The 19,225-nt window shown below is 22.1% G+C and overlaps 5 protein-coding genes across 5 annotated transcripts; 2 read left to right on the forward strand and 3 right to left on the reverse strand. All coding sequences in view use genetic code 6, as the record gives it.

Moving 5' to 3' along the window:
* Positions 1 to 18: 18 nt before the first annotated feature.
* TTHERM_00565661 (transmembrane protein, putative) lies at positions 19 to 11,902 on the reverse strand (the record flags this gene model as incomplete). The annotated part of the gene is made up of 21 exons (XM_001470904.2): positions 19 to 61; positions 122 to 261; positions 314 to 456; positions 509 to 604; positions 659 to 1,787; positions 1,861 to 2,426; positions 2,477 to 2,588; positions 2,638 to 4,176; positions 4,305 to 4,871; positions 4,937 to 4,989; positions 5,045 to 6,608; positions 6,659 to 6,714; positions 6,929 to 8,727; positions 8,782 to 9,035; positions 9,101 to 9,262; positions 9,315 to 9,614; positions 9,669 to 10,096; positions 10,346 to 10,551; positions 10,656 to 11,060; positions 11,117 to 11,371; positions 11,475 to 11,902. The coding sequence occupies 21 exons, from the start codon at positions 11,900 to 11,902 to the stop codon at positions 19 to 21; spliced, it is 10,245 nt and encodes a 3,414-aa protein (XP_001470954.2).
* A 698-nt stretch (positions 11,903 to 12,600) lies between these two features.
* On the reverse strand, positions 12,601 to 13,650 carry TTHERM_00566660 (aldose 1-epimerase; the record flags this gene model as incomplete). Its single annotated transcript, XM_001022067.1, has 1 exon — positions 12,601 to 13,650. One exon carries the CDS (start codon positions 13,648 to 13,650, stop codon positions 12,601 to 12,603), a length of 1,050 nt encoding a protein of 349 aa, XP_001022067.1.
* A 598-nt stretch (positions 13,651 to 14,248) lies between these two features.
* On the forward strand, positions 14,249 to 15,980 carry TTHERM_000566669 (transmembrane protein, putative; the record flags this gene model as incomplete). The annotated part of the gene is made up of 2 exons (XM_012799193.1): positions 14,249 to 15,685; positions 15,741 to 15,980. 2 exons carry the CDS (start codon positions 14,249 to 14,251, stop codon positions 15,978 to 15,980), a joined length of 1,677 nt encoding a protein of 558 aa, XP_012654647.1.
* Positions 15,981 to 16,036: 56 nt separating this feature from the next.
* On the forward strand, positions 16,037 to 17,308 carry TTHERM_00566670 (hypothetical protein; the record flags this gene model as incomplete). The annotated part of the gene is made up of 1 exon (XM_001022068.2): positions 16,037 to 17,308. Exon 1 carries the CDS (start codon positions 16,250 to 16,252, stop codon positions 17,306 to 17,308), a length of 1,059 nt encoding a protein of 352 aa, XP_001022068.2. The 5' UTR covers positions 16,037 to 16,249.
* Positions 17,309 to 18,063: 755 nt separating this feature from the next.
* Positions 18,064 to 18,877, reverse strand: TTHERM_00566680 (14-3-3 family protein 14-3-3 beta/zeta; the record flags this gene model as incomplete). Its single annotated transcript, XM_001022069.1, has 2 exons — positions 18,064 to 18,233; positions 18,283 to 18,877. The coding sequence occupies 2 exons, from the start codon at positions 18,875 to 18,877 to the stop codon at positions 18,064 to 18,066; spliced, it is 765 nt and encodes a 254-aa protein (XP_001022069.1).
* Between the last annotated feature and the right edge of the window lie 348 nt (positions 18,878 to 19,225).

A 19,225-nucleotide genomic window follows, 5' to 3' on the forward strand; every position in this document is an offset into this window, starting at 1 on the left:
ATATTTCTTGTTGCTAGTTCATTCACTAATTTTATTTTATTACTATATAAAGTCTATTGTTCTAATTTAAATAAAATAAAAGTTAATTCGTTTTTATTAAATATTAATAATTAATATTTACTGTTATCCATTAGGAATCCAATTTGTGTTTCGCTTTTACCACTTTTCAAAAATGTATGCTTCAGTGCTTGTATATTCTTCTTTATTTTTTGTAAGTAGTATAGATATATACTTTAGGTAATCCCATTAATTATGAACATTCTAGTTTAAAAAAATCTAATTTAAAAATATAATCAGTATTTAAAATATTTACATTTATATGATAATCAAAACCCTTAGGGCATATTTGTGTAATTTGTTTTCTGTCTAATGTGCAAATTAAGCATATATTTTAAGTATCATTCGTGAAATTTTCATTTTATATTCTTAGTTAGGTAAATGCATCAATAAAGTAAGCTATATATTGTTAAAATTTTTTATTTATTCAATTTATAAATTAATTAATTACCTGTAAATGTCCAAGTCCATATGAGCGAAACAACACAAAAAATATAGAAAAAGAGGTAAATATCTTCGTATGTTAAAACATAATTATTATTATACTCTATATTTATTTATTAAAACATTAAAATTAACGAAACTGTTTTTTAAAATTTACTTTCATAGATTGGCTCATAAATAGGGGAAGAAGATACCAGGCTTCTAAGGGTAGAGTCTAAAAATATGGAAAAACATGATAAAAAATTTTCACACATATTATTGTATGCATCATTTAGTGGAGTAACTAAAAAGGAGATCAGAGAAAAAGTATATATCAAAATAAAATAGAGAATAAGTGTTGAAATAATTTTGACTTTCATATTCCAAACAACCTTGAAAATATTTAATGCATCTGGAAATTAGAAAAAGATATCTAGCAGAAGGATGCAGGCAAAGAAATCGTTAAAAAACAAAGTTAAAAACAAAACTGGAGTATAAAGCACTACATAAGTGATAGTGTTACTCGAGAACCAGTTTTGTATGTAAATCAAAATTATTTCTGATTTAGACAACTTTAAATTTATGTTCTGATTTGAGTTTGAAGTTTTTGATTAAAGCTACTGCTATATAATTTATTTTAAATTCTATCCTTTAGATGATTAGAAATGTAAGCTATGCTACTATTTCTTTTAAATTATTTTATTTTTAATATCGTTATTAACTTTCCATGAATAGAAACTATGTATTTAAAGAATTTGAAAAATTAGCATAAATAAATCGAATCCAAAAAGAATCAAGATGGTTATTTTCATGAAATTGTCTATGCTTCCTTATCTTATTTTGCTGAAAAAAGCAGACCCTTCAACATCTTAGTATTTAAGAAGGAGATAGATATTTATTGAAATGCCTAGCAAGAAATTAATTGATCTAAATATTTCAAAATAATTGAAAATAAAAGTAAGAAGTTTGAAGATTTTGCTTTTAAGAGCCTTATCTTTGAGTGATTAAAGCACATTTAATCTCTGATTGTATTCTTCAGCTTAGTCAAGGAATGATTTAATTTTTGTTTCATATGAAAATCTGTCAATTTTCTAGTTTACTTCTGACTCAATGATTGAGTTACTAGAATTACAGTGAGGAGTATAAGGATAATATATGACTTAAAGCTCATTTATTTCTTCATTGAATATTATAATTTTACCAGTGTTTTTTTCAAAAAATGAATAAGCTTCGGCAAAAATTGATATTTCTTTTTCGTGTTAAAGTTCTTTTTCTGTTTTCATTAGTGTTTTGATACTCTAATCACCCTTTTTGTTAATTAAAATAAGTCTCATTTGCCAGATAAAGTTTTCGATGTATAATTAAAAAAAATTTATTTACTATTAACTAATTGGCTTAATTGATCAATGCTTATTGCAAGTTCCTAATGGATTCTTCATGATTTTGTAGAAGAGAAAATATTTTGAATCCATATTTTAGGAATTAATGAGAATGAGTAGAATAAACACCTTAATACAAAGTTTTAAATTACTAGAATTAATCTATGAAGCACTGAAAAAGATTTTTATAAGTTAATCTTCTCACAATCTATTTCTTTCTCTATTAATTCATATCACTTTCTACTAAGTGTTCAAACATCTGTAACATGTAATTTTTAATCAAATTTAAATTTTATTCTGTGAATGCATTTTATGTTAGTTCATTCCTTTTATCAAAACCAATAAATCCCAAAAAATACTCTAAATATTTATCTTATTTCCTTTTACCTATAATTTATTCCTATGTAAGATTTTTCTCAGAATCCCAAAGCTAAGCCATATTTTCTAAAAATGAAGATTGCATAAGTTAGTCCTTGTTTTCAACTAATCTACCTTAAATCATCGATTAAAGAACTTTAATTGACAATATTATTTAGTCATTAAAGTATTTAGAGTAGCTAATTTGCTCTAAATCGAAGAAAAATTAAATTCTAAAAATAAATAACAAAAAAAATTACTTGAAGTCGAAGTGTTAAGGATTGTTGACTTAATTAATTGGTCTAATAGCTTAATATACAAAACCATCAGATCCTAGCTGTTATTGGAATTCATTTACTTTCTCCAAAAAATCTAATTTTTTTTAATCTTTAGTGAATAAATTAATTCATTAAAAAATTACTTAGAAAGGAGAAAATTAGTCAATATTCAAAAGTTAAATAAGTTTGCAAATATGTTCAAAAAGAGAAGTTTAATCTATTCTAAATGAATAATTTGAGTAGTTATTAACCAGATGAAAAATCATTTTCTTTTTGTTAAGCATGCACTTTGTAGCTACCATTTACTAATAAACAACTTAATAGATAAAATTAATGAAATTTTCAATTTCTGAAATAGAGCTTAAAATTTCATAAATGTCATTTCTTACTTCTTTATTTTTGTCCTCTAATAATTTACAGATTAACCTAATTAGAGATTATATTATTTCTTAGTTTCTAAGAGTTGTTTATTTTGTTAAAGAATTTTTCAAAATCTTTTAAAAACACTTGAAATAAATGAAGTTTTGCATTTCTCTTTTTGATTCATCAGGTTGTTTATCAATAATCTCAATGACTAAATTGATTATATTTTGAATAGTATATGTTTACAATTGCTAATTATTTAAGTCAAGGTAGAGAAGTGTATGATCTAAATAAGCAAATATTCTCTCATAAAAAACTTATAAATCTATAGGTTTTTCAAAATATCCAATATTGACTTGATTCTTATTTTTTTGATTAACCTCAAAGAGTATCATTTTGATGAGATAATCGTTTTAATTTAAAACAATATTTTATCTTACATTTTCATTAAATAATATGCTTTAAAAAAGTTTTCTGTATGCTTAAGAGCTCTGTTCTTTTCTTCTTAAAGACAATAAATTTCTTAAGTAGGGTAAATTTTTACCAATTTCTAAAGAATTAAACTCCATTTCAATCAATATATTGTTTTTTCCAATTAATTTTTAACTTCCAGTTTTGTAGAATTGCTTAGATAAAGTGCAGAAATCTGCTTCATCAGAAAGATATTTACTTTCATTCCAGTTTTGTTATTTATCTTATTTATAAATGTAATTTGATAGGAGATACATTTATTTAATTTAATCACCAATTTTATTATATTAGCTCACATTTTAAGAATTTAAATTTGATAGCTAATTCTCTTTCTTTTAGTTGAATAGGCTTATTATAGAAATTGGTTACCCATTTTATTAAAGTTAAACATTTATTGCTTTAGATTCTTGCTCAAGACTTTGTAGCCTTGACTCCATAGCATTATTATTTTATGTTTGTTATTTTTCAGTATTTTAATTTATACTTTTTAGTTCACTAGTATTCTAAATTTCCTCAGCGTTTTTAAGGAAACTGGTGTTAATTATATTAGATTTTACATCAACTAATTCATTTTTGGAAAAAGATTGCTCTGTTTTTATCAAATTATGAGAATAAAGCGAAGAGGGGTTATTCTTAATTACATTCTATCCAATAATACTTTTATTTTTAATCAAACTTACATTTTTAATACTGATAGCATTATCTTTATCTTTCTGTACCTGTTTATCTAAATTTTGTAAAAAAGCTTCTTTCTCTGTAAAAAAGCTTCCAACTTCAAATATTTTTTAAAATTCAGTAATTTCTTCTTTGAAGTTTTCCTTAATAAGTAATTATTGCATTTAGTTAAGCTTTTTAAAGAAAAAATCATAAAATTTTTAACCAAAATTTCCTAATAGTATAAGTTCGATTTTTGGCAATTCCTTTTTATATTTACCGATAGATAGTATTAATTAAAGTTATTAAAAATATTATTTACTTCAGGATACCATGAACTTTAAGCTAGATTTGAGAAGACTATGTTAAGATCTGTCATAAATGGTACCAGATATTTAAAGATATAGCTCAGAACTCCATAAGGCTCTTCTAGAATACTCTTTTTATTTAATGGCATAATATTCTTAAGATAGTTTAATGTGTAGGTCTGGAGATAGCATTAGTGTAAATTTGAAAGAGTCTAAGAATTTCTTACTTACTATATAAAATTTTCTACTTCAGAATTCTTTTCATCTTTGTAATTTTCCAAAAATTTAATTTATTCTCTTAAAAATTTTATAATTGCCTAGTTTCTGATAATGTCTGAAGGATAGTTTTATGTCTTCAACCATAAACTATCAATAGTCTACATTAGTTCTATTTTTAATATTAACTTCAAAAAATTTTCTTCATTTTATTAATTGTAAAAATCTTCTGAACTAAGAATGCTAAACAGGTATTGTGTTGAAAAAATCAATTTCATCTAATCATTAAATTTGTCCTTTGTCCTAACATTTGAATAGATAATTCTGGCCGTTCTAAGAGCATAAGCTTGATATAAGTAAGGGAGCTATTTAAATTTTATTTTATTATAATAAAATAAGTAAAAATTCTTAAAAATAAATAGTAATTTACTCTATCTTTCTGTATCCAATCCATTTCAAAGCTAAGTTTTTTACTATTTTCTTCTGTTAAATTAAGTTAAATTAAATTTATTGTTTATAATATATTTTAAAAAGTTACTTTGTATTTATTGAATATTTAGTTTGATAGAATTTAGAATTTTCATTTAATTTTGATCCAATTTTTGTTCTTCATCTTCATTTATTTCTTAATCGTCTTCATCTCTCAAAATAAAATTCTTCATTCCAAAAAATTTATAAATATTTTCAGTTTAGAATATCTCCTTAAAAATTTAATTGGCAATATTTTCTCTATAAATTCCTTTTTTCAAGAAGAGATTGTTAAAAATTATTAAGTTGCTTGGATCTATTTAGCATATCGAATCACTCTTTTCCCTCAAGCTGTTTAAATAATCTTATAGCATACCCTTTTCTATATTTTCTTTTTTGTAAGTAGCATCCAGAAAGATTTCTGCAAAAAACTAAGTCTAACCTACTTCTGTACATGAAAGGTAAATTTAAATTATTGGATAGTACTATTTAATTGCTTGAATATTCTCTAAATTATCAAGGCAAAAAAATGTTAAAAACTCAAAAGCCTGCTATATTATAGGTTATATGCTATCAATTTATATTTTTTAATAGAAAAATAAATATGCATCTTCCAAAAACTCAAGCACAAACACGTGGTAATCAAGTGAAAATAGCATTTTTTGGATTTTATAGAAATAGTCCTCTTCCTTTTAAGTTATTTCTATTTTTTTGTGAGCTTCTTTTAGCTGTGCAATACCTTTTTGCAAAGTTGCTTGTATCAGCTAAAGTAATTTTTACATTTCAGCAACATCTGCGCTAATTTAAAAAATAAATCTTCTTTCTTAGAATGTCTTCATAACATTAGTAAGTGCTTGTAATACTTCAAATTTAGCTATCTCCTCATTTCTAAAAATTATTTGAGCTTAACACATCATCTTTAAAAACTCTTATCTTTAATTTGTGATTACGAATATCAAATATATCAATCGTTCATTTAAATTTTATTCTTTGTTATACTTCATAATCTCCAAAATGTTTGAGATAAATGTAGTACTATATATTTCAAATTTACCTCCTAAATCTTTTTAAATGACATTATACTATTCAGCCATAAATTTTATCAGCTCTTTGTTAACATAATCATTCATGAAATTGTAGTATTTTAAAATACTTTTATCAAATTTTTTTATCACTTGAATATTTACTTATTTATTTTTCTCAATATCTCCCTTTTTCTTTTAGAGCTAAAATATTTTATCAGATTTCTCCTCTTCTTTTTAATTTTAACTGACATTTTTATTTCTATTAAGACCATCCTTGTTTTGCTAATTCGTAGATAATTCAGTGTGCAAACTAACTCTTCTCTTTAAATCTGAATTTTTCTGCTTATTTTCTAAATTTTATTTTAACTCATCTTCATTTTAATCATTTTAATCTTCATCAATTTCTAAATTTAAATTTTCATATTCTGGGAAATCTTCCATAAGTAATTTTTACTTTCCATAAATAAAGTTAATATTTTCATCTAATTTTACCATATCTTCTATTTTATTACTTAGCTAAGCTATAAGAAAATCAAACGATTACTTTTATTTCCTTTGAGCTACAATTATATAAATGTCTATAATTTCTGATTTTATTTTATTTGATAACTTTTATTAAAAATTTTAGATTAATTTAGATAAATTTAGTAAAAATCTACCGTATTTCTGTCTAGTTCTTTAAATATTTCTTTCTTCTTTTGCTTTTCAGTTTTTTCTTAAAAAAAAATAAATATTATAAAAATAAAAGTAAAATATACAAACTAGAAATGGTATTGATTCATTTTAAGTCAAATATTATTCTCTGTTCTCAATCTTAAAAAACTCTGTTAAATATTTAATAACTTTGTGGTCGAGAGGACATTAATTAATTTCAACAAGAAATCTAAAGCTCTTTATTACATAGTATAAATAGTTCAGTTATATATTACTAACTTTTTCATTAATGTTTTCTTATCCTTTTTGAATTGCTACCTCTTCTAAAAACTCTAAAAGATAAGACTAAATTTGTTAAATCCAATCATCGATTCTATATTCCAATTCTTCACATAGTTCTGCATCTTCACCTTTTTTACTTTCATTTTATCCTGCAAGTTCAAATTAAACAAAATCCAACTACTCTGATTAGTCTATTTATTCTTCCTCTTCTTCTTATTCATCTTCACCTTCTTCTTCTTCATATTCATAAGATTCTTACTCTTCTCCTTCTTCCTCATTTACTTCTTATGCGTAGACTTGCTATTTTAAAAATAAATTGTTCACTCTTTTATTCTTTTATTTAGGATCTTTCATATCGTCAGTTTAATTTTAAGAAGATTTGCTGCTCTCTAATTCTACACTTTCGTTTTCTAGATATTTTTACTCAAGCTTTTAAATCTTTTTTGAAGGCTATTACTCTTTTTAAAAGTTATCACTTTATTATGTGAATGCGCTTTGAGCTTTATTCAAGCTAGAAAACTTTTAAGTTCTTTTAGTTTCATAATTTTAAGAAGTCTTAATTTGAGTTGAATTTTCCTGATTAAACCTTATAGATTTTTTAGATACTATAAATTTTATGTTTACCTTATTTTCTTCAAAAGAAGTTAAAGTTAATTGATTTTAATCTATCTAATTCTAGTTATAATCCTAGTTTTAAATGAACATTCTTGAAGCTATATTTTATCTATCTGCATTTACTTAGTCTTATTCATTTTGCTCTTCTTCCTCAGGGTAATAGTAATCTTAATAGTGTTACTCCAATTTCTTTTCAAAAATCATATTATTTTCAATTATGTTCAGTTAAGTTTTGCTGAGTTAAGTTTTAGAACGATTTTTTTTCGATGAACTATGTTCATTAAGAGTTTTTTAGTTTTCATATTGCTTTGGATTTTCTGTTTTTCTTCTGATAAAAGACTCTTATTACATTTTTTATGAATTTGGAATATTTTCTTCATGTTGAATTTCTTCCTCATCTATTAGTTCTATCTCTCCACTTCTTTATAAAATTTATTCTTGATTTTCCTAATTTAGATTTTGATTGTCTAAATTAATTTTTACAAATTATACTTGTGTTTCTTAATTAGGAAGTGTTTTTTTATTAATTAATTAAGCGTTATCTTAAACCTCATCTGGGTTAGTTTCTAAAACTCTTGTTATTTTTTAAGGTGTTCTTTGTTTTTAATTTTCTTAAACAGGTTAATTTTTAACCGTATTTATTGGTGATTGAGGTTTAAATTAGCTCTATTTATTTTATTATTTGTTGTTAGTTTTGCTTAAATTATTAGATCTCTACGATTTTACAGAGATACTTGAAAGTCTAGAAAATTAACTCTAATTATCTTCTTCATTTTTTCTATTTTACATGCTTATAGAATCGCCCTGCTTAAGCTTAGCTTTTTAAAAAAATCCATATTTCTATTTCTCTTCAATTTTATTTGTTGAAATCATTTTTTTTAATTCTTTTTATTAATTCTTTAAAAACTCTTTTGAAAAAACAAGTGTTTTAGGATTTTAAAGCTTATAAAAAGGATCCACATTAATGTAAAGATTGGAGTAAAGTTCTAAAAAGAATCCTCTAATCAAGAAATTGATATCATCATTGCGAATGATTGAAAGGAGAAAGTAGTAAGGAAAATATTATCTTACTTTATAAATATTAAAATAATTTCTGTCTTCTGTAATCAGGGAGAGTAGCTTTACAGTATGAAGAAAGAGATTCATTTCTCTACCTCTAGATGAATTGTTAGTTAACCTTTTAAAGTTAAATAAAATTAATTATTTTGTTGTAACTGTTAATTAAAATAACCTTATAAATCTTAAGAAGTCCCATTTGTAAATTCCAATTTAAATTTAAATTTATTTTTCTACTGTATAATCTCTTCTCATAATTTTAAACAATATAAATAGCTACTCAAATTACTTCTCAGACAACTCTTCAAACATAAGTTTCCCGATCAAAATTTAATTTTTGATTTTGATTTTTTCATCCATATCTCTACAAATACTAATTAAAAACTCTATAAAGTCAAAGCAATACTTCTCTTCTCCATCATAATTTTTCTTATTTTTAAAAAAAATAAACAATTTATAAAAATAAATTATTAACTGCAAATAAAAAGTATTACCAAATACTGCATCGTAATGATCTATAGAATGTTTGAATTAATAAAAATTTCTCTATTTTTGAATTGATCAAGAGTCAGATCATTGACTTAAATTAAGTGATCAAGATAATTGTATTTTCTTATAAGATAAGACAAACATTTCCAACAATTTCCAACTCCAATCTATTTTTTTGAATATAATTTAATATTTCTCTTAAAAATTAAGATTTTTTACCATGAAAATAATTTCGAGAATTGTTTTTTTAATTATCTCCTAGGGAAAACTATCTGATTTTATAAGCAAACCAAGTAACTCATATGAATTATTTATTATAATCATAAGGCTTATAAATAAATTTTAGTTTGAAGTCAGAATATCCTTTTGCTCTATCTTAGTAGCCGAACCTTATATATTTTATTAACTTGTACTTTAACTTTGCATCTTTTACTTAGTAAATTGATTATCTTCAAATTTTTTCAATTAGACTTATTGGTATTCATTAGGATCTCTTGAAGATTGAGCAAAAATTTTTAGCTTTTTAATTTAAAAAATAAATAAAAATAATTTTAGTAATGTTAATTTTTTTACTCGAGTAAAATTTTTTTAGTTGATTAAAATATTTTTTATTAATTTGATAACAGTCGATTAAACATTTTTAATAATCATTATATTTAATCTAGCTTCATTTTCTTAATCAGATTTAAACAAAAATATATCATCAAGGTATATATCATTAGACTTTGCAAATCTGATTAAGCTATCAATTGTATGTATAGTATCAATTAGCAACTCTAGATTTTAATAGCTTAATTGTAGGATATCTACATTTAAAATCTTTTCAATCTTTTAAATATTCATTTCAAGCATTTATCTGCAAGATTCCACAAATAATACATCCCAGCATACATTCTCAGATAAAATATTTATTTTAAAACTCTCAGCATTTAAGCTGCTTTAACATAAATTTAATCTATAAGAGCAATTTGATTAATCAAATTTCATTCCTATTTGTTAGCCTAATAAACAAATTATAATTTAAATTTTGTTAAAAAATAATTTTCATCAATCCATAATTTTAGAATTTGAAATATAAAAATGGGCTTGTTAATCCTCAATACTTTACAAAATTTAAGATAGATTAAAAATCTAAGTATTTAAAATGTAAAAATTTAAATATGAATAAAATGTTTGTCTCTTAATTATTAAATATTCTAAATTAATTAATAGATTTATTTTTTTAAAAAAAATATTGATTAATTAATTACCTGTTAATGCATGTATAATACAAAAAGAAAAATTGCAACTGAGTTAACAGGACTAAGTTTTATCAATTCCTTTCTCATCAATAAGTATAAAAACACTATTAAAATCATCTTCAGACATATTAAGTTTAACAGTTTGCTCCATAAAAATTGAAAAATCAAATGTAGGTTACTTTTTATCTGACTAAAATTTTAAATATTTGCCACTCCTATTTATGTAATTAAAATAAATATCAATATAAATTACATATTTAAATTAAGAATAAATAAATGAATGAAGGATGGATGGATGGTAACTTAATTAATTAATTACCTAATATTTTAAAATCTGATAAAATCTTTAAAAAAAATACATCCTCCTTCGAAAGGATTTATTTTTTCAATTATCCATAAATTGGAAGATTCTTCATTTTTAGCATTATCAGTCAAATAATATTATAATATAACTCTCTGTTCGATTTTTTTTTATCTTTTATTGTTTACATTATCATCTAAATTACTTTTACTTTAAGTAACTTGCACTTCTTGTTCTTCTTCTTCGTTTCTTTCTTCCTCAACTTAATTATTAAATCTTTAATCATCTTCTTCTATCTCTTCTATTATTTGCTTTTCATAAATTTAGCCAGCTGTTTCTATATGTGAAATAGAGCATATGCTACCAGCTTTTAAAACACTCTTTTCACCTTCTTACTAGCTCTAAGAAAAATATTTTACTATCCTTTTTATTTAAATTTTTTTAAACGTTAACTTTTTTAATAAAAATTTTGCTTTTACTCAAAAGGATTTATTTTAGATGTATCTTCTGAAAATTATATATCAATATAAGGAATAGTATTTTATAATATTTCTTTATCGCTCCAAAATTTTTTTATTGAGCAATGCCTCTGCAAATATTAATCTTTTAAATTAATTATTGTAATACATACTTTATCTCCAAACGCTATTAAATCCTCTTTCTTTATTCGATTTTTGTAGAATTGCTGAAATTAAAATCCTACTTAGTCTTCTATTTAAACGTCTAATGTTAAACTTTAAAAAAAAAACAATTTTAACTAATTTTATGATTTTAAAAAAAATAAAATTGCTGATTTTTGCAGAATGATTTTATATTTCTAATAACAAATTAATTTACTTAAAAATATTTACATCAAATGGCGATTGTTTAATAGATAAATATTTTTTAGAGACTACATGCTGCAAAATAAATGTATCATTATATAAAACGTAGTTATCTTTATAAATATCAATAGTTCTTTTATTGCTCTCTAATTCTTTATTTAAATTTAATAATAGCTCATCCTACTTGGATTAATCTTTGTACTTATTGTATTTTAAGCACTCAAGCATTGCTTAGTTGGTTAATTAAGGATAAATTTTGAATAAACATTCTGAAGATTTATGATTTCCTATGTTTTAAAAATTTCTTAGCTCTAACTCTACCTTGCTCATTCCATTCTAACCTAGATAAAAGAAACTCCCGCTAATTCTTAAAGCTATTACATCCCCGTATTTTAAATATTAGTCTTGATTATTAAAATCTTAATCTAAAGTTAAATTCATTTTATATATGAAGCAAAATTTGATAAATACTTTAAGTTATAATAATGTTTAATTTTTTCTACTTTTTCTTTTTATTATTGTATTTATATGAATTTGTTAAAAGTAGAATCAATCAATATTTTTGATTAATTTAATTAACTACCTTTAAAAAATATATTTAAATATCAATTTCAAACAAGCAAAATAAATGAGTTAGTTAAATTCAAAAATAATCAGATATTATTCTTTTTTATGATCCAGTACACTATAAGTAGAACGAAAATTACTTAATCGTTGATACTAGCATTTTTTATGCTATTATATTTATTTATTCGTTTGCTTAGTTTACCTTAAATTCTTTTTTAAAAGATGCTTTACTAAAATAATTGAATATATTATTTTAAAGAATTTGAAATAGAACAAAAATAATAATATTTAATTTTGTAAGGAATTAAAATTTAGTAAATGTACATTAATATAAATTTCAATAAAAATATTCAGTGACAAATATAAATTAATATATGTTGGTTTTTATTTATTTAACAAAGTTAAATATTTAGGAATAATAAGTAATATTTTATTAATTTATATCAAATAACTAAATTTTTTGCTTAAAAAAATAATAAAATATTATTTTTTATTTGTAATTTAGTAAATACTACCAAAATAAATAAAAAAATAATGATAATAATAATAGATATTTAGATATTTTAGAATTATCAGATTGTACTAAACTTATATAAAGTTATATGCTCATGAGTTTATCCAGGTAAGAGTTCTACTTATGGGAAGTGAGGAATGTTAATTGAGTTAGGTATTCCTTGTGTCTCTAGACAAAATCCAGCTCTATCTACAAATCCTTTGATTTAGCTTAAGTAATTACCTGTATATAATTATAATCCAGGCTAGTTTGTATACACTTCCAGTACTCTACCAGATGCTTTTTCTTAAACTTTAGCAGCTAAATTGATTTTTCCAGATCTTTTGAGAATAAAGTTATGATCTAATCCATTACCGATTTATAATTGATTATCTTTGCCTTGCTAAGATAACTATTCTTAAAGTGTTTTCTATTATGTGAAATCAAATGGTGTATTTTAAACTTTTAAAATTTCACCATATGGGCAACATGTATCATCTAAAGGAGTATAAAAATCTGCATTTATGAAAAGTGAATGATCTTACATGCAAGTTGCAAAATCTTTCTTTGTCTAAAGATTGAAATAGCTATGACTAGTTAAATTGCAAAGAGTTTACTTATCTGTTTAGGAAGTAAATATCATTTAGAACTCATTTTCGTCATTTAATTCATATTTAATTTAAATTTCTAGTTTTCCTGGGTAGCCTTCCTCTCCATCTTCACTCACTCCAGTAAGAATTAACTAATTAGGTTATTAAATTTAGAATTAATAAATCTTTTTATCAAATCCTTTGATTCCACCATGGAGATGATTTGGCCCATTATTTACAGCTAGCTAATAAACATGATTAGGGTCGTTGCTCAAAGAAAATTTCCCATTTGCAATTCTATTGGCGCATCTTCCAACAAAGGCGCCAAAGTAAGCATCATTATGTAAATGATATTATGTAAAATCATCAAAATTAAGTACTATATTTGCTAATTGATTTTATTTATCAAGAGTTTGTATTTCTGTAATAATTGCTCCATAATTTATTACACTCACTTTAGTACCTTTCTTATTTGAAAATGTAAATTTCCAGATTGATTCCTCACCAATCTTACCAAAAAGTGTTTACTCTATTTACATATTTATTTACAATTACCAAATATTTTTAGAATGTATTGAAACCTTAAATAAAATAAAATTACAAAGATATTTTGCTTTCTTTATTAAGATATTTGTTGAATTTTTAATTCACAAATAAAAAATAGTAAGACCATCATTAAGAGATTTAATTAAATACAATAATTTTGAGAGAAAATACTTTCTAATTATTTATAAAAATTTTCATTTTGATTTTTTCAAATATTTTTTTTTGCAGATTGACTTACAACTTACTCAAAAAATCTTTAAATAAAAAAATTGATGAATTTAAATGAGATAATTGTAATTAATAAATTAATAATTTTTTTTTTTCTTTTTAATTTATTTAAAAAATCTCAAAATATGTCTTCAAAATTAAACAAATAATAGAATTTTTTCATTTTAATATGAAATAACTTTATAGTTTACATTTTTTAAAAAATAGTAGACATTATTATTTTAATTTTATAAGATAAAATAATTTTAATGTTATTTAAGATATTTATTAATTAATTATATTAAAAGTTACGCAATTGACAAGTTGATCTCAAATTATGATGACTTACTTACTTATTTATTTTTACTAACTTTATAAAAAGACATGAAAAAAAAAAATAATTTGTTAATTTTTTGTTAGATTATACTTAAATTATATTTCAAAGAACTTAAGAAAATTTAAACACTCTAAAAATTATTTAATTAAAAAAGAATAATTAATTATTTTGCCAAATTAAGAAATTAAAAAAGGTAAAACAAATAAATATCTTATAAAAATATAATGAAAATTAACAATATAATTTTACTTATTATTTTTTTAAGCTATGTTAAGCTTTGCTTTACTGAAAAAATAGCTCAATAATAGTAAAGTAACAACAAGAATCTATTAGTTTAACTCGAATATAGCATATTTCAAGGATTTATAAAAATAGAATTTAAATTATTAAATGATTCTTTTGCAGAAAATTATAATATTAAATTGATAGAAGTGCAAATAAATTCAAATAATTTCGATGAAAATAGATATTTTAGTGATCTATAATAAACTACAATTTGGATAGAGATATAGTTAAAAGATGCTTTTAAAGATATGGTGATAAAAGTTGTAGCAAAATAGAGTCAAGTACAAACTAGAACTAATAAATAAATGAGTGGTGATTTTTATTAAGAAATAAATTTTGGAACTTAATTACCTTAATTAGTTAGCTTGGATTTAAGTAAGAATATTAATTAAATGTAAAATAGCTCTTGGATGGATTTTTTTCGAATATTTCCTCTCTATTTGATTTTCTTCAACTCACTTTAAGGTGTTTTTGTTATTATAGTTGCAGAAATTAAATTACCATAAAGATTGTATGAAGTTATTAGGCTTTTATCTTGCTTTTATTTTAAAAATTTAAGGGGCTGGACTGTAAGCCAGGATTATCCTTATGATATTGCATAAAGCAGTACCATAGGAGTAGATATTTATTCTAGTGATTCTAATATTTATTTATCTCTAATTGGTATCAGTGAGAATATATTTGCTTAAGCTTTTTGGAATATAGTTATTTTGATAATATTTTGGCTACTTTATTATATGTTCCTTAGAAAAAAGCAATTAAAATTTGCATTACTAGTTGGAAATATCATATCTTTTTATCATAAAATAACTTTACTTTTATTTTTTTTGGTTTTTTTTAGTCAGTTAAGATTAGCGTATACTTTATAATCTTCTGGTTAGAGTATTACATCATTTATTATTGGTGTTTTAATGTTGATATATATGATTTATTTAATCTTATTTGTATCAAGAAAATTGCTAAAAGATCACGAAAGCAGTGAAGATTAAGAGAGTAACTAAAAATCATTGTAAGAAATAGTCGATCTATTGTATTGCTATTTTTTATCTTAAAACTAAAAAGATTATCTTAAACACATTGAATGTAAATAGCTTTCTTAAAAAATAAATAGTTTTTTTCCTTTAATCAGTTTCTATTTCAAGATATATATATCATTTATTCTTGTATTTATGCAAGGAACGAAATAAGGATAAATATCTGTGATAATATTTAGTTATTTCATGTATTTTATAATATCATATCGCTATTTTATAGTTGATTCTAGAAATATTAAGATTATAAAAACTCTATCTCAAATATCATTCTTTCTTTTGCTAATTTTTACTTTAGCAAATTATTTAGTAATTGATAATTTAATTAACCAGCTCCCACAAAATCAAGGTCAATTAATTACAGACGAAACAATATAAGCTGTAAACGGATTAGAAATAGTTTAATTTATCTTCATGTTCTTATTCGTCATTTTAGAATTTGTAGCTAAATTATTTTAACTGAAAAATTTGATAGAAAAAATAAAATAAAACATATAATTTTATTAAAGCAATGATATTAATTTAGAAATAAGTTAAATTTAATTCACTAAAAAGTCTTATATTGAAAGGCTGAATGCATAAAACAATTAACAGATAAGCGATAAATAAATAATTGATATATATAGAACAGATAAATCTAAAGATGCTGAATCATTTCCATCATATTGCTAAAAATAATTGTCAGGCTCAATAATAACATCTTTTAAAGGACATAAAAGTAAAACAAATGAAATGCCAAGTTTAACTCAGTAATTAGTTAATGTAAATTAAATTACAAAATAAGTTCAAATTGCTAATCAAAATATAATGGAAAGTGATTATCAAAATAAAGATATTGTTTTTTCTCGTACAAATTCTTTATACGAAAATAATTAAACACCGAATATTTAAGAAAAAAAATAAGATCAGGAACCACAAAATATAATTACTTTACAGATAGTTGATAATAAATAATAAACTACTATATCCTAAAATTAATATGTGCCTCCACAAATTAAAGTACATAAAGTTGAAGATATTTAAAATGAATAACCTAAAACAGACAATAAGTTTTTATATGTTCAAAAAACCATTAAAAAAATCTTGAAAAATAGTTTAATTAATTAAGAAACAATAAAGGATGCTGATATATTAGATAGCTAAATAGTTAAGAAAGAGTCTTTTGATCAAAGTGATTTTGATATTTTATATGATATTAATAAATAACTTGAAGGCTAATAGGAATAAAATGATATAGACTTAGTTGAAAGAAAAGAAGAGTTTAAAGAAATAATGCAAACTTCAGCAAAGAAAATTGAATTATCAAAGGAAACTAGAAATTTTATTTCTTCTTAAATTGATAGGTATAACTAATTCAAAGAAGCTAAAAATCCATAAACTGTATTACTATATTAAGATATCATCTAATAAGTGAAAGACAAATATAACGAAGAAATAACTGAATACAGTATTACAAGCTTATATTTAAAAGAAGCAAATATAAAAATATGTAACCAAGATAATAAAACAATTAAAACTGTAATACCTGTATATCGTTAAAGAGTGTTTTCAATCACAAGTCATAATTCGGAGAAATACAAAGAATTATAAAAAATATTTGAAACATAAATCTAAACAAAACGAAAGAATAAATTTTAAGAAGATAATCTTGATAAATAATAAAATTAATTAATGCAACAAAATACTCGTATATTTTTTGATCTAGACTCCTATCAAAATAACACTAAATTAAATTTAAATAATCATTTAATCCACCGTGAGACATTTTAATATAAACCATACGATTCCTGAGCTAATTATATTAATAAATTAAATAAGGCAATATTATTTTATAAAGTAAATTCTATTTATTAATGTATAAAAAATAAAAAGCTAACAACATCCAACCAATAATATTAAATTTAAGTTTTTAATATAAACAAGTAATTAATTTTCGAGTTTCGCTTAAAAAAAATATAAATAGTGCTTATTATTTTTTAAATAAATGATATCGAAATAACTATAATTTTTTAAATGTTATTAACAGCAATTACTTTTAAAAATAAATTAAATATTGATTTTTAATTAAAATTTTCAATAAAAATAAACAACTTATAACTCAATTTAATAAAAATAGAAGTGCTTTTATAATTTATAAAAAAATAATATATTTAAATCTAGCAAAAAAGTAACATCAAAATGAAAAAATATCAACTTTGTAGGCAATATAAACAAATAATTTTTAATAACAATAACTAACTCTTTAATTGCAAATCTTAAATTATCATATTAATATATTTATTTTATAAATAATTAAATGATTAAAAACCTAATTTAATTTTAAACCACTTTTTAAATTAAAAATAAATAAATTAATTGAATTTGCTAATTATCAAAATTTATTTTGATTACTGTAATATACAATAATTTATAAGTTTAGAGCTTATTTTAATTATTAAAATTATATTTTTCACTAAATACTTTTGTATGTACTCTCTATAAATCCTAACAAATTTTTAAATAATTGATCAAATAAATAAGAATCGTTTTGAATTTTTGCTTCATTTTCATTCAATATTTTATTAATCATCTATTTATGATTCTGTAGACCATAGAGTTATATTGTCTTGTAATAGTTGCATAATTAAGGCTGTATCTTTATAATGCTCGTCCTTTATTTTATCTATATTTGCTATTGCATTTTAATAAGCCTCCTAAGCTGTTTTGACTGCTAATCCTATTTTAAAAATAAATTGAAAAAATGTGAAATAAAATAATCAAATTACCATCTTTTTCAGTTTTTTACAATATTTCATAATAAAATACTGATTAGTTCAGTAATAAACCTAATTTGATGGGATTGGTTGGATCTAAGGATTAAGCTTTATTATTTGCATCTTTGTAGGCATTTTAACAAGATTCTACTGCTTTATTATATTCATCATCAACTAAAAACTCTGCTAGATATCTGTTATAATCGCCTTTCATTTTATAATAGAAACAAGCAAATTCATCATCCTAGGATTTAGGAATAAGAGTATTATCTAAAGTGTTTATTATGTCAGAACAATATAAACGTAATTCTTTTTCTATCTTTTGCTTGTAATTTCTTATGTATTATAGATTGTTGGTAACTTCTTAAGATTGCTATTTGCGAGACTCTTTTTATTCAATAGCAGTTAACACTCTTAAATCTGCTCTTTTATTTCCAACTAAATTTTTATATGCTGCTGAAACAATAGCTCTTTCTTCTTATGTTAACTATCCATTTTATTAAATGAACTTTCCAACAAATTCTACCATCTCGTTGAATCTCTCTGTTTACTGAGCTAACTACGCTAAAAGTAAATAATCATCTCTCTAAAAATTTTTATCACTCATATTTTTGAATAGTTTTTATTGATTGATAAATATATGGTGTTTGCAAAATATTTGGTTGATCTAATTAGCTATTATCTAACTATGCTTAATTACTAAAAAATAAATTAATTTCGTTAAAGAATAATTTATTTATTTAAATTGGTTATGATTTCTAATTTTGAGTTTAGATATATATTTCAGTCAGTTTTATAATATCTAAGATATATAATAACAATAAATATTATCATATTTTAAAAAAATTTTTAAAAATAGCTATAACAAAAATTTAAGAATAGTTAGTTTAAACAAATAAAATAAATAATTTTTTTTAAAAAAATGTTTCTACTCTTTTCTTAGTTGATGCTTTTT

Source organism: Tetrahymena thermophila, assembly GCF_000189635.1.
Source record: "Tetrahymena thermophila SB210 genomic scaffold scf_8254495, whole genome shotgun sequence".
Taxonomy (NCBI): Eukaryota; Ciliophora; class Oligohymenophorea; order Hymenostomatida; family Tetrahymenidae; genus Tetrahymena; species Tetrahymena thermophila.